Consider the following 13,058-nt stretch of genomic DNA (forward strand, 5'->3'; position numbering starts at 1 on the left):
TATTGCAAAATGATATTCAAGCCATCATTATACCTTTTGTTTTACTTTTTTAAAATTTTGAGTTTCTTCTTTCTATTACAAATGTATTAAAGACATCAAATTTGCAACACTATATAAACATCAATTATTCCCCATAATTTCCTCAGTTGTCGAAACCCAAAGTCGTTATTGCTCCCATGGACACACTTCACTTCGAAAGCGTTCATCACACACGAGATCAAGAAGATGAGGAGGAAACACTTTCTTTGAGTGATCTTCCATTGTATAGTGATGGTTGGGGACAAGATTTCTCCTCTCAAGAATCAACATCCTTCTCCTCATCCGAAGACAATCTTTTCGAGTTCTTTAGCCAGGAATACTTCAACCCTTCTCCCCCCGCCGGAATCCCGCCGGAGAACATCATCTTCTGTGGAAAGCTTATTCCTTACAAACAGCCATATTTTGATCAAAAAAGTTCATTCGAAAATAGGAAACAAGAAGCCCATACAAGTAAAGATCAAGATCGTGGAGTTTCGAGTTGGAATTTTGGTTCCAGCAATAGTGCTTCTGAAAGATGCATCGACTCCAAGTATGATAAAATGAGAGCAATCCCGTCAACCGGCCTGGTGCAGAAGAAAGTAAAAGATCGCTATGTTTCTAGCCCATTGCGTTATTCACCAAAGAAAGTTGAAGGGTGCGATTTCCCGGTGCAGAAATTTCCTGTAATGGCGTCCTCGTCGTCTGGGAAAGCTAAGTGGTACTTGTTCTTCTTCGGTACATTGAGACTTTCAAGAGTGATGGAACTAAAGGGTGTGAACAGTAAGCGAAGCCGCCGGCCGTACCCGCCGCCAGGGGTTAGATTTAGAAGCGGAGATAAGTATATCAGCGACGATAGAGATAGAGGATGGCGGATGGAGGGGCTAATCGGAGCCCTGAGCTGCGGTGGGCACCGCCACGCAGAGACCATGGTGGCAGCTTCGATCGGCCGTCCAGCACTCAAGTGATGGGACGGTGATCATCATAGTTATAATTAATTTAATATATTGTTAAAATATATTTAAATGTACTTATATATTTTTAAAGAAATATGACATAAGATTTATATTCATTTATTTTATGTTGATTAGATTTTTTGTGAAACATTTTTATAGATTTTTATTTCTAAGAAAAATATTGTTTTTTATGAATAACCCAAATAGAATTTTCGTATCACAAAATTGACTTGTGAGATCATCACACAAGTTTTTAGATTCCATGTTTATATTGGATTTCAAATTAATTATGATGAATTTCAAAATCACCTAATAATAAATTCATTTGAAATCCATTCATGTGCAACTTAAATGTAACATGAACGTATTATATTGGTCGTCAGTAAAGTTGAATGTTGAGGTTTAATGTATATCTGAATATATTTACCGTTTATTAAAAAGATACATTTCTTCTATAAAAATACATTTACCATTTTACCGTACAACATATATGTATTTTTCTAATTATTATCACTATAAAAATTAATTGATCGTATCTATCATAAATATTAGGCACTAGTTAAAGATTGACTTATATTCTCTTTCATCACAAGCATTTTCGTGAAATTGATCGTTGAAACTTCAAATTCATATAATCATCCATCAACTCCTGAATAGATCATTTTAAAATGCCAATTTGTTTTAAGTAAAAATTTATTAGTATTAATAATATCGCAAAAAAATTTATAAGACGATCTCACGAGTCAATTTATGAGACGGATCTCTTATTGGGTCATCTATAAAAAAAAATAATACATTTTATGCCAAAAGTTTTACTTATTATTGTAAATATGAGCAAAGTTGACTTGTCTAAAAGATAAAGACATGTGAGACCGTCTTACGAGAGACATATTATAATAATAAATGAGCACTCTATATTAACAAAACTATATACAACACTCTATGCTACGACTCACCGATATATATTAAATGTATCCATATTTTTGTTGATAAGGGATTTATGTGTTGTTCATCCACATTGATGATATTGAAATTCCGAATAAACTCTTTTTAAATCATATATGTCAATGAAATAGGGTTAAAATCTGACCCAACATAATTTTATATTTGTTGTGTTAATTGCCTGAAAAAATAGAAATGAATTTTAAATCCAATCCATATCAAATCATGCAATTTTCTTAGTGATTGTGGTGTTTTAAATACAATCCAAAAATAGTATTGTTTTAAAGAAAGTGAAAATTTTACAACTACCTCTTTTTTTTTTTTTTTTTTAAAATATATATAATATTTAAATCTCTTCATCAAGTCCAAAAATAATAACATATGAGGAACATAATTGCTAAATACATTAAACATATGGAGCGTGGTTAAATGATCTAAATCTCTTCAATGTTATTGTTGTTATAGCTGCTCTCAGTTGGCCCTTGCGAACAGCTTGATACACTATCTCTCTTCAATCTTTTGAACGAAATGGATGTTTCTAGTTCGAGGTTGATATAAGAAGACTGTAGAATCCTTGTTTTGGAACTACGATCTTGTTGTTTTACTTTCACTCGTAGATAGGCGAATTAAACGTTTCATACAGGACACTCGGTTCTATGACTGGTTCAAAAAAAAAAAAGGTGTAACCTAGAAACATAATTTTGAAGTATAGAGATGCAAGCTAATGTAAATTCACATAATAATTGAAATTGAAATAATAAAGAAATACAGCTAATAATGGAAAGCATAAAGAAAAAAAATCCACATGCCTACAATCAACATTAACTTCAATCCCATATTCCAATGCACTCAACCTCATCACATCTTGAAAAAGTCAAACAATCCAACGGTCAGAATTGCGCCATCATAATTTCTATCAGTGGAAATGACTGCAGGCTACAATTCTCCACTACCCTCTCTCTCTCTCTCTCTCTCTCTAAGTTTCTACCCAAAGCTCATACCCACCTTTGAAATTTAACCAAAAACCCTACCAAAAACCAGAGGAAAACACGATCAGACCTCCTTTGGAATGCTAGTTTGATGCATTTTACGGATTTTAGTTGTCGTTGGGCAATGAAATGATTTGAATGTAATTATGATGTGAACAATATATGTTCTTTTTATTCTTTTTTTGATTTTTTGGGTTTGGGAGGGATGTATAAAAATCAGCTGCAGGAGCTGGCGCAGCGGAGCTGCTTTAATCTTCCGGCGTACACGAGCTTTCGGGAAGGTCCTGATCACGCGCCGAGGTTCAAGGCGGCTGTTAACTTTAACGGCGAGACGTTTGAGAGCCCTAGTTACTGCTCGACGCTCCGTCAGGCTGAGCACTCCGCTGCTGAGGTGGCTCTCGATGCCCTTTCCAGCCGTGGCCCTTCAAATTCCCTCGCCGCCAGAATTCTGGTGATTTTATTACCTTTTGATTGATACATTTTTTGCTTATGGGTGGAAAATACATTCTTTTTAACCTCATTTGTTCTTTTATGGAAATCTTTAGTGTGGTTTGTTTGGACACGAAATTTAATAGTAAAGACGGATTGATGTAGAATCTCAGCAAGATTGGCGCTTCATTTGAGAATGCCATGTGTTACGATAATTGCTTCTCGTTCCTCTTTCTGTGCTTCGATCTAGCATGCCAATTGATATTTATTGAGTGACAACTAGATGCTTTATTTGCCATTTTTACTTTAAAGTCATCTTTATGTTAACTCTGACATTATTTTGGTAACTATTGCACTTGTTGGAGGTCTGAAGCAGACAACTTATTGTAGTACTAGTACTTGCAACGTGATATGGAGCTTCTCTATGTTTATGGGAGAAATAGCTTCTGTGGTCATTCTGGTCTCATAGTCAATGAATGAAAATCTCAGTTACAGCATTTTTGTAAAAAAAAAAAATTTGATTTTCTAGTAACAAAATGATATCCATGTGTCTTTTTAACTCTGCTAGCAACTAGGGTGCTTTTGATAGCATGTGACATCATACTTTCTAAGATTTGGTGCTAACGTGCTCTGTGTCTTAAAGCAGTATCTGGGATGAAAAATGTTGTTTTCAACCTCTTTATGTTCTCTTTCTATTCTTGCAGTTTAAGACACTCGAGTATTTTACCAGATTCTGTTGCCATGTAGAGCGCCACAATCACTAAATTAAGCTAGACTTAGTGAGTACAAATCTGTAGAGAATCTTACAAGATAATATGATGTATATGGGAGATGTAATGACTGTGATAGAAGTAGAATGGGTTTGATAGATATTCCAGGATGTGTGACCATTGTTGGTGAACTGTGATGACCATTGAGCCCAACAATTTTAGGCTGTGATAGAGATATTGACAGAAAACAAACAAAGATAGGGAGGTTTAAGGAAAAAAAATAGTTGAAAGGTAAGAAAAACCACAATAAAATGCACGCGACTTGGCTGTTATATTCAAACTGCAAGCTGAAGTTTTCAGATCAGAATTGCCATATTATATATGTTAGCATTGCAAAGTCTCCTAATTTATTTTTGTGCCTTGTTCGTTTCTGAAATGATTTGCAAGCTATAATGTTTGCTAATTTACAGGATGAGACAGGTGTCTATAAGAATCTCTTGCAGGAGGTTTCACAAAGAGTGGGGGCATCTTTGCCTGCTTATACGACTTTCCGAACCGGCCTGGGCCACCTTCCTGTTTTTACTTGTACTGTAGAGCTGGCTGGAGTCATATTTACAGGTGAGCCAGCTAAGAACAAGAAGCAAGCGGAAAAGAATGCTGCTATGGCGGCTTGGTTATCTCTTAAATCACGTAAGTGACCTAAATCTACATAAGAATGTGGTTTGTCATAAAAGTTCGATTGCTTCTTGAGTGGTATATCCTATCCATAAAAGGTAATCTTGTAATCCAACAATGAAAGAGTTGTCTAATTTTCAACAAGAGATGTTGGGAGTTGTCGATTTGACTAAGAGTAGATTAGCCAAGTTCCTCTACTTATATTTTATTTTAATTACTAAAGTTGTGAACTTCTAAGTTCTACCATCTCTGACGGTGCTTGTAACATAACAATTTGACTAAGAAATACGCATTCAATTGTCTTCGAGCTTAAGTTATATGGCCAAAGTATGTAATACTACAAGTGACTTATTTCTCTTATGTTACCAGTTGTGCAACAATTTGAAAGTTCAGCATCAGAGAAGACTCATAAGGACGAGCAGGAGCATGTGACAGCAGCACGTGCTCTGCAGAAGTATTTAATAATGGCGAGATTGGAGAAAATATCTTTTCCAATAAAATTCCCCACACCAAATCCAAAACCATCAAGTATGCAGCAGTCTCCGGCCTCGACATCAAAAATTCTTCCTTTGATATGCCCTAAAACAGCTCCACGCCACAGGACTTTGACTGCTGCAAGCAACAATTCAATTTGCCAAAAGACTGTGCAGCCAACTCACAGCCAGTTACATATTTCTATCTCGAATGAGAGCATCTCCTCATTGGCAGACAACCTCAAGATCCGACCCCAAAAGTTTCCTGCAGCAGGAGCGGCTCCCTACATTCCTGTCCGTCATTGCAGCCCACACCATAGAGTTGCACCACCAGTGACAATACGCAATGTAATTCCGGTTTTCTCTGCACCACCGCTTCCTTCTCCACAGTCTTCAATGGTAATGAGGCCTCCACCATTGGGTATGGTTCCACCTGTGTGTGTGAGACAGGCTGTTCCAGTATACACTCCTCCTGTTAGAAAGGAGGAGCTAGCCAAATTACATCCGGTTGTTAAAATAGAGGACCCACGCCTCTTCAAACCCGCAACATCTCTTGCAGAGAATCTGCCAATTCCTAGAGCAGCAGTGAGCAAACTTGAGGAATCAAAGTTCCCCAAAATCCCCCTGGTTCGAGTGGAAGAGCCTTTTGGTTCCAAGTTGTTGCCTATTTGTGAGACACCAGATTCTGAAGTTCCAGCAGTTCAAACTCATCTACTAGCAGCTGAATTCACGGCTGTTCAGGTTGCATCACCTGTTTCTGAAGTCAACAACGCAACCACCACCTCAATACAATTTGCTGAAGAGGCTGGGACAAATTTGCAGGACAAGCTGCCAGAGTCAGCTGGTGTTGAAAACTTCAGCGAGCTAAAGATATAATAGTGGGTTTTTTCGAATAGCAAATAACCTGTTGTGAGCTTCTCTCGACTTTGTAGCCTCTGTGTTTTCCATTCACTTTCTTGTTTAAGTATTTCTCGCGTGGCAGATGTACCTATCTTTAGTTAACTCCTCAATAGTGTATGAGGTTTCAAGTCCTTGGAACCCATATAAATGCTTATCTTGTGGTTTTGAAGGTCTTATGGAAACTAAGCTGCAACACAGTTGAAACGTGGCTTGGCATTTCAGATCATATATCCATGTGGAGGGAGATTATTAGTCGATGTTGCATTACAAGTGACTCCACCAGTGGAGTGTTCCTTTTTTCTTTTATTCTCTCAAGTTTTGCTTGATTGAATGAGAAGCTGTATTTATTCGAATTGGATCAGTATCAAGTAATGCTTTAGATGGTAGATTGTGTATATTGTTTCTGGCCTTGATGGCTGCCATATTCAGGCCTTCAGTCTGTTCAATTGACTGTAGCTTAAGAGGATAGCCCATGCAGTTGATCAAGGAGATGTATATTCAGTTCTTGTGTAAGTTGTATGATCCCAATTTGCTATCATTTTTCTTCTCTATTCTTTCGGTATTTCCTGCCATGTTGTGAATCTGGTGGGGGTGGGTGAGGGGGAGGGGGAGGGGGAGGGGGAGGGGGTTTGCCCTTATTGTTTCCCTGCAGGCTGCAACATTAGGATTTGTAAATGTTGATTTAAGATTTCCAAGTTTATATGTGGTGGCGTGGTTGCGAATTTTGAGTGCAATTGGTGTTATATCCCTTTCGACATTGATCATCCGATATTCACGATGTATCTAATACTGTCATGGATGTTCTATGAACATGCGATGAATGTGGCACATCATAAAATAATGTGGTGGATGATTTTCTCTGCATCTCTCTACTTCATTTTAATGAGGATTGTTTCTTTTGGTGGTTTTCCTTTTCACGTATGTGGAAAAGAAAATAGATATCATCACCCGTCTTGGAAAGTCGAGATCAAATTTTCCATTCCACGCGGTATTTTTCTCGTGTAACGCTCTGTTAATTAATGAGACCCTACTTTTAGGGTGGTACACAAGTTATGTATATGATGGTTAATATAGAGTATAATTAATGTTAGTGTTGTACACAAGTTATGCATCTAACGGTTAATATCTCAAATATACGAGTTTAATTAATGTTATAGTATTGACATGGTAAATCACGAGTCATTAAAACTACGATTAGGACAATCAAACTCAACCCGCTTTGTCATGTATAAAAATCGGATCCCGCTGTGTCATGTATGAAAACGGCGTCGGTTAACGAAATCGCAATCTTTCTTAAGTTCCTTTCTTTTTTTTTAATTGTTTTTTCGGTTTTTTGGTAGCTGTGGTCATTTATTTATATAACCATATTGCATTTTAAGTTTCAACACTTGAACCGAGTGAAACCCCTCATATTTGGTAGGGGATAATTCCACATATCGAGGATTCAATGTCTAGTTTTGTCCATGCGTAGGTAGCATAGATAGATAAAATTATGTGTATCATATTGGTATAAAAGCAAAAACATTTCCAACTTTAAGTGAACTGGACATTTTAAGAAAAGATGTAAAATATTTGAATCTAAGGATTTCATCTAGATGTGATTTCGTCAAAAGACTCAAAACTCTTTCTACACAACGTTAGTGAAGAGGCAAAAAAGCAACAATAGTGAGGAAAAAATTCTATCAAGGAAAGGGCAAAACCTAAAACAAAATTGCAGTCAAATATTTCTGGAAACACCATTCCACGTTAACGGGGCTTAAACAAAATACACGAGGGAAGAAATGACGATTAAGTTATCGAAGTGTGTCATGTACTCGGGTAGGGGACAAGACTCCAAGCTTGTTGCATTACATCATCGTCTATAAAGGGTCGCAATGACCGCATCAGGCAATAGGTTTCCAGTTCCGCTGCCGACGACGATGCTTAGAGAGGACGCGATCCGATCCTACATATCAATAGAACATGAGTATAATTTCATATTCATCGAATCATCTTATTTTACATACATAAGAATGAATTATAGATGACCTTAAATAACTTCGATTCGAAATGATTTGATACAAATCTACGTTAAGAGAATAGGGAGATGAAACACAAATAGGGAGTTGAAAATTAAAATGATAAAAATAACGCTCGAGCCAAAGACACGATGACATTATGAACCAACTGTGAGGCCTAATACCTAAACTAGGCCCAGCCCATTACCATTTAATTTTAAATACCCAAACCCATTTGATAGAAATCAGTACGCTCAAAATCCAGAAACTCTTCTCCAGCCTTGCCTGTCGCCTTTCTCCTTCTTCTGCAGCAAGCGTGCGATGCTCACAACGGCCAGATTTTTTGTGTAGCGGCGTAGCAATCTTCTTCCTCCAGTATATTAGAGTCTTTCCTACCTTGAATTGGAAGGTTACGAGCTCGATCGGTCCTGTTTTCCAGCACTGTGCGTGAGCTTCGATTCGGTTCTAGGTAAGATTTTCGGCTTCTATTCTTAGTGGTATTTTGGTGGATTAGTTTGTATAGTAAAGTACTAAGCTTTCCCCTAATTTCCAGCTCGTTTTTCAGATCGTGAACAGTGTTTCCGGCGACATTTCCGACGAGCCATCTCCGCGAAATTACCGTTGTGCATTCTAGTTTCGTTTATTGAGGTATTAAGCTTGAATTCAGATTGTATAAGGTTTATATAGGCTGCCCGGATTTCGAATTTTAACCGAGCCGATTTATTTTGGTTTAGTTGTTTGGAATGCATTGTATTGAAGTGTATAGCGAATGTATATTGTAGGTTTTATCGTTGGACGAGTTCATCAGGAAGTCCTTAAGAATTTACTGTGGTATTATAAGTTTATAATTGAGGTACGCTCAAACCTATATTATTAAGACGTTTATATTGACGTGTAAGAATATTCGGTGTATGTTGTTTGCTATTACGTGCCTTGAATGTTTATTGTGATGCATTCATGCATAAATTATATTGACATAACATATTGAGCCTTGACTCCTTTGACGGCGATTTATGTTGATTCTGTTGAGATATATTGAGTCATCAGAGGGACGAGTGGGTTAGGATTAGCCACATTCCCAGATGACAGCTAGGGACGAGCGACTTAGCTACTCGCATTCCCGATGCTACGTGCATGGACGAGCGGCGATTTGATGCTGCATTCCTGGCACGGGTGGCCACTGTTACTGTTGATGATGCTATTCGGTTGGACTCCATTTGGTATCCGTTATTCCATTGTTACCATTCATGCATCGCATATCATTGCATTTACTTGGTATTATTACATGTCTTTTATATACGTCGTGATTTTACTGGTTTGTCGTACTGGGGTCCGACCCCTGTTTTCTTTTTATGTTGTGGTTGTTTTTTATGCCATAGCAGGTCATTCCAGGGGATTTGACTCGTCTGGTGGAGCGTCAGCGAGTGGTACCCAGTAGTCAGTCGGTTTGTGTCAGAGTTCTCAGATATTTATATATATTATGCTGGTTTGATACATTTGTCAGGGAGATGCCCTGTGTAGCTGTATGGTGTGATGTTTTTATGTTGTTTGAGATTTTATTTGTGGTATGTCGTGTCTAGTCCTGGCCAGTGCGGCTGTAGGATGTTTGTGTGGTTGATTGTGAACTTGATGTTATTTTCAAGCGTATAATGTTATTGTTGTGTTTTGAAATTTTTGGGATGTCCTACTTATGGGAGGTCATGCCGAAATTTCTGTAGGCCCAAATGAACGTTTTAAACTCGTTTTCGCTGTTTACACCAATTAATCCTTGTTGTTTGATAATTAAATATTAATTAAGTGCACGGGCCCTCACACCAACAGTTGGCTACCAAGGAAAAATAATTGATTGCCTGCAAATTAAGTGGATATTAGTTATACCTGCATTGTGTAGTCTTGTTTCACCATGCTGTAAATAATAGCCATCATGGATGCAAAATCGGTGACATTGGGTTTTGTAAGATCTGATGATAAAACTTCTCCCTGATAAATACATGCTCACAATCATATTTCACGTAGTGTCATATAACTCACAACATGATGGCAGTTCAAAAGTACATTCAAGAAAGGGGTAGACATAACAGAAAATTCCACTGTCTAAAAAATAAACTAGAAATGATGAGATCGGGATATGTATTTGTTGACAAAATAACTCTCATAGTTGATAGTTCCCTATTTGCTTGTTTATTCAATTCTTCTTATTTCTATTCATTGACTAATGGATAAGTGAGTTTCACATGCTCATAGTATGCGTGTGTTAGAGAGGGAGAGCAAGGCTTTACAGTTGTGTTGAAAACCGTAAAGGAATCTACACTTGTCTTAACATCTTCATCTTGCTCTTCTGTAGTTTGCACCATGGATGCCGCATCATCTAAATGGCGTTCAAGTTCACCGATGATACTTTCGGCTGCTAATAAATTTCAAGTGTTAGCTTAAGCGTGAAAATCAAATATTTGAACAATTAAAATAAAATAGAAAGAAAAGCATTGGGGAAGCATTAGAGTAAAATTGTTTTTTTTTAAAAACAAAAATAAAACTACAAAGATTTTCACCTTTGTTTATATGATCCAGAAGCCTTAGATGGCACGTTTGCACTTCTTCACCGAAATCCATGAGATTGGAGAGAAAACATTAGTGCTATACGAGAAGACAAGAATCACCCTACTGGAACTAAAAGGAACAGAGACCAGAGATAGGAATTGCATGGCAAGAATGTTGAGAGACAACTGCAACCATGAAACAAAGTTTTCTTAAATTCCTTGGCCCACAAAAGCTGGATCCTTTTCCTTGAAAATAACTCCATCCCCCGTGACAAACTAAAAAATAATAATGCTCCACAGTAGTGTACTTGGGTTAATCCTACCAACCTTTAGAAGGAAATCCACAATACTTTGTGAGACACAACTAAGGGTGCATTCGGACAAGAAGCGCCTTTTTAATACATATACATAAATATAAAATAAAGTGAAGTTTGGATGGAGAAATTGTTTCAAAAAGGGCTTAAAAAATTAATTTTCCAGAATATAGCTATTGGGCTTCTGTTTCAAGTTTCAACTTCTACAGTTCAGTTTTTAAAAAAACAAAAAAAGCACTTGTAAAGCCGAGATAAATTAAGTGTTCTACTAAGTTATGACTTCTTTATCCAAACTCGCCTTATTGCACATGACAGGATTACAAGGAATAAAGTGAGTGCCATCATCCCAGATGCAAAAGTTAGAATGCAGTTCCATAAGAGGTAACATATTCTTAAAAGGTGTTTTGGCAAACGCCCAGTAAGCAGCAGCATAAGGAAATATAGTACAAGACCTCAGCATATCAATAATCAATAAAAGGATATGTTGCCTCCCACTTTTAAGGACAAGCTGAAATTCGAAGTACACTTACACTTGCTCACATTTTGTACATTGTCATGAATGTTCTTGCAGCCTGCATCAACGTAGGATAAAAACCTTTTTGTCCCATGAGCTTTAATAATGCTATCAATCAATGTAGATGTCTTTTCGAATGGAGGCCGTTGTAAAAATCCTGTGTAAGAAATGAGTGAGCCTACTCATGTTGCAGATAGAGCTTTGTAATTGACAATCTAAATTGAAAATTTTCAATAATGACTATTGTCACTGCCGGGTGCCACCAAGCAATCATCCCCTACCATAATCATTTCCATTATTGGAATAAATAAATGCCACATTTGAACTCTTATAGGGGCTTTAAATTCGAACAATATTTCAATAATCAATTTGATCCTCATGGAATGGCACCAAGCAATCTAGGCTTGAATTTTCACTCTTTAAATTAACAGCAATCTATCGTTGTATGATTCATGGGCCGAACAACAGAGGTGGGTCAGCAGGTAGTCAGGCAGAGGCAGGCCAAATGAGAATGTTACGATCTCCCGTCAGTTAGACAATATATGGTGGAAGTTGTTTATAAGATTGAGAGGCTTTGCCATCTCAAATACTAGTCTTCTCAGATGAGCTAAAGTTGAGCTCATGTCTTGCTCTCCGTGACGCCTGACATAGCTGAAGGGACGACACTGAAGAGGTCGACAAACCATCTCCAGTAAGAAATTGTGGATAAGTCCCAAAGGTTCCACCTAATGAATTGATATTTTGACATGGCTTCCTGAAGCTTAAGTTATACCAGAGAAGATATTTAATTTTCTCCTCCAGCCCCCGATTCTTCACAAGATTATTTATACCACACATAAATTTGTATTTAACTATACTTGATCGATATTTCATTCCTGAAACAGGGAGAATCCCGGGGAAGCCCTACAAAGTTGGCAAACTCACCGAGTGCTTGCTGAAAGGAAACAAGAAATTTGCTTCCCAAAGTCCCCCAGCTCTTCAAAATTTGTCACTACAGAAGTAAAATATTAGAATCCAATTTGATCTCACCTGGAAACACTTGTAGTAATAATCAACATAGCATGTGCTTAACTAAACCTGGTCATAAAATCTACATATAATTGGATAATCGGTAGCAGTCTGCCTGCGTCTCTCCCGTTTTCCATTCTATCCCACTGATAGAATCCGAATATATATCGTACTGCAAAATTTTATATTCAGCGGTCAAATCTACCATTAATGCACCAAAGAAAATTGGCCTGGCGGCGGTTCTATAGGATTCTAGGTGGCGGAGCGCGGAGGCTTGAGACTACAGAGCTTAAACGGTGAAGGCAGGGTTTATTTAAATGTTTTACTTTTTAAAAAATCAAAATATTTTAAAATGCAATCTCTCTTTCTTTCTAAAATTAAAGGAGTCGGTCTCGTGTAAGATCAGTTTTAATCTGTTAGATGGGTCAATTCTACTCATTTTCACAACAAATGTAATAATCTTAGCATAAAAAGTAATACTTTTTCATATATTACCCAAAAAAGATATCCGTCTCACAAATACGACTCGTGAGACCGTCTCACACAAGTTTTTGTCAAATAAAAGAGAGTTGAAAAGGTAACCAAATATTAAAATAAAA

The 13,058-nt window shown here is 37.2% G+C and overlaps 2 protein-coding genes across 7 annotated transcripts; one reads left to right on the top strand and one right to left on the bottom strand.

The window, feature by feature from the left end:
* Window positions 1-2,863: 2,863 nt before the first annotated feature.
* Window positions 2,864-6,640, top strand: LOC140989908 (double-stranded RNA-binding protein 2-like). Of its 3 annotated transcripts, none has more exons than XM_073459438.1 (4): window positions 2,864-3,353; window positions 4,512-4,731; window positions 5,086-6,067; window positions 6,260-6,640. In XM_073459438.1, exons 1-3 carry the CDS (start codon window positions 3,108-3,110, stop codon window positions 6,063-6,065), a joined length of 1,446 nt encoding a protein of 481 aa, XP_073315539.1. In that variant the 5' UTR covers window positions 2,864-3,107; the 3' UTR covers window positions 6,066-6,067; window positions 6,260-6,640. The 3 variants fall into 3 exon arrangements, with proteins under 3 accessions (XP_073315539.1, XP_073315538.1, XP_073315537.1); XM_073459437.1 differs by having other exon boundaries at window positions 2,865-3,353; window positions 5,086-6,098; XM_073459436.1 differs by having other exon boundaries at window positions 2,865-3,353; window positions 5,086-6,640.
* A 1,043-nt stretch (window positions 6,641-7,683) lies between these two features.
* Window positions 7,684-12,729, bottom strand: LOC140989564 (uncharacterized). 4 transcript variants are annotated; one of them, XM_073458815.1, is made up of 8 exons: window positions 12,676-12,729; window positions 12,529-12,605; window positions 12,376-12,442; window positions 11,468-11,608; window positions 10,636-10,809; window positions 10,366-10,493; window positions 9,965-10,066; window positions 7,684-8,034 (listed from the first exon to the last, which is right to left on the bottom strand). In XM_073458815.1, exons 5-8 carry the CDS (start codon window positions 10,694-10,696, stop codon window positions 7,942-7,944), a joined length of 384 nt encoding a protein of 127 aa, XP_073314916.1. In that variant the 5' UTR covers window positions 10,697-10,809; window positions 11,468-11,608; window positions 12,376-12,442; window positions 12,529-12,605; window positions 12,676-12,729; the 3' UTR covers window positions 7,684-7,941. The 4 variants fall into 4 exon arrangements, with proteins under 4 accessions (XP_073314916.1, XP_073314918.1, XP_073314915.1 ...); XM_073458817.1 differs by lacking the exons at window positions 12,529-12,605; window positions 12,676-12,729 and having other exon boundaries at window positions 10,366-10,490; window positions 12,376-12,496; XM_073458814.1 differs by lacking the exons at window positions 12,529-12,605; window positions 12,676-12,729 and having other exon boundaries at window positions 12,376-12,496.
* Window positions 12,730-13,058: the final 329 nt, after the last annotated feature.

This window comes from Primulina huaijiensis, chromosome 12 (assembly GCF_012295235.1).
Source record: "Primulina huaijiensis isolate GDHJ02 chromosome 12, ASM1229523v2, whole genome shotgun sequence".
Classification (NCBI taxonomy): Eukaryota; Viridiplantae; Streptophyta; class Magnoliopsida; order Lamiales; family Gesneriaceae; genus Primulina; species Primulina huaijiensis.

Bases quoted from the DNA above. Each gene is read 5' to 3' on its own strand.
- LOC140989564 (XM_073458815.1), bottom strand. From the start codon at position 10,696: ATGGATTTCGGTGAAGAAGTGCAAACGTGCCATCTAAGGCTTCTGGAT. The intron at 10,494-10,635 runs GTGAAAATCTTT...GAAATTTATTAG, and splicing joins TCTGGATCATATAAACAAAG to CAGCCGAAAGTATCATCGGT. The intron at 10,067-10,365 runs GTAAAGCCTTGC...TGTATTTATCAG, and splicing joins TTACGGTTTTCAACACAACT to GGAGAAGTTTTATCATCAGA.
- LOC140989908 (XM_073459438.1), top strand. From the start codon at position 3,108: ATGTATAAAAATCAGCTGCAGGAGCTGGCGCAGCGGAGCTGCTTTAAT. The intron at 3,354-4,511 runs GTGATTTTATTA...GCTAATTTACAG, and splicing joins CCCTCGCCGCCAGAATTCTG to GATGAGACAGGTGTCTATAA. The intron at 4,732-5,085 runs GTAAGTGACCTA...TTATGTTACCAG, and splicing joins TTGGTTATCTCTTAAATCAC to TTGTGCAACAATTTGAAAGT.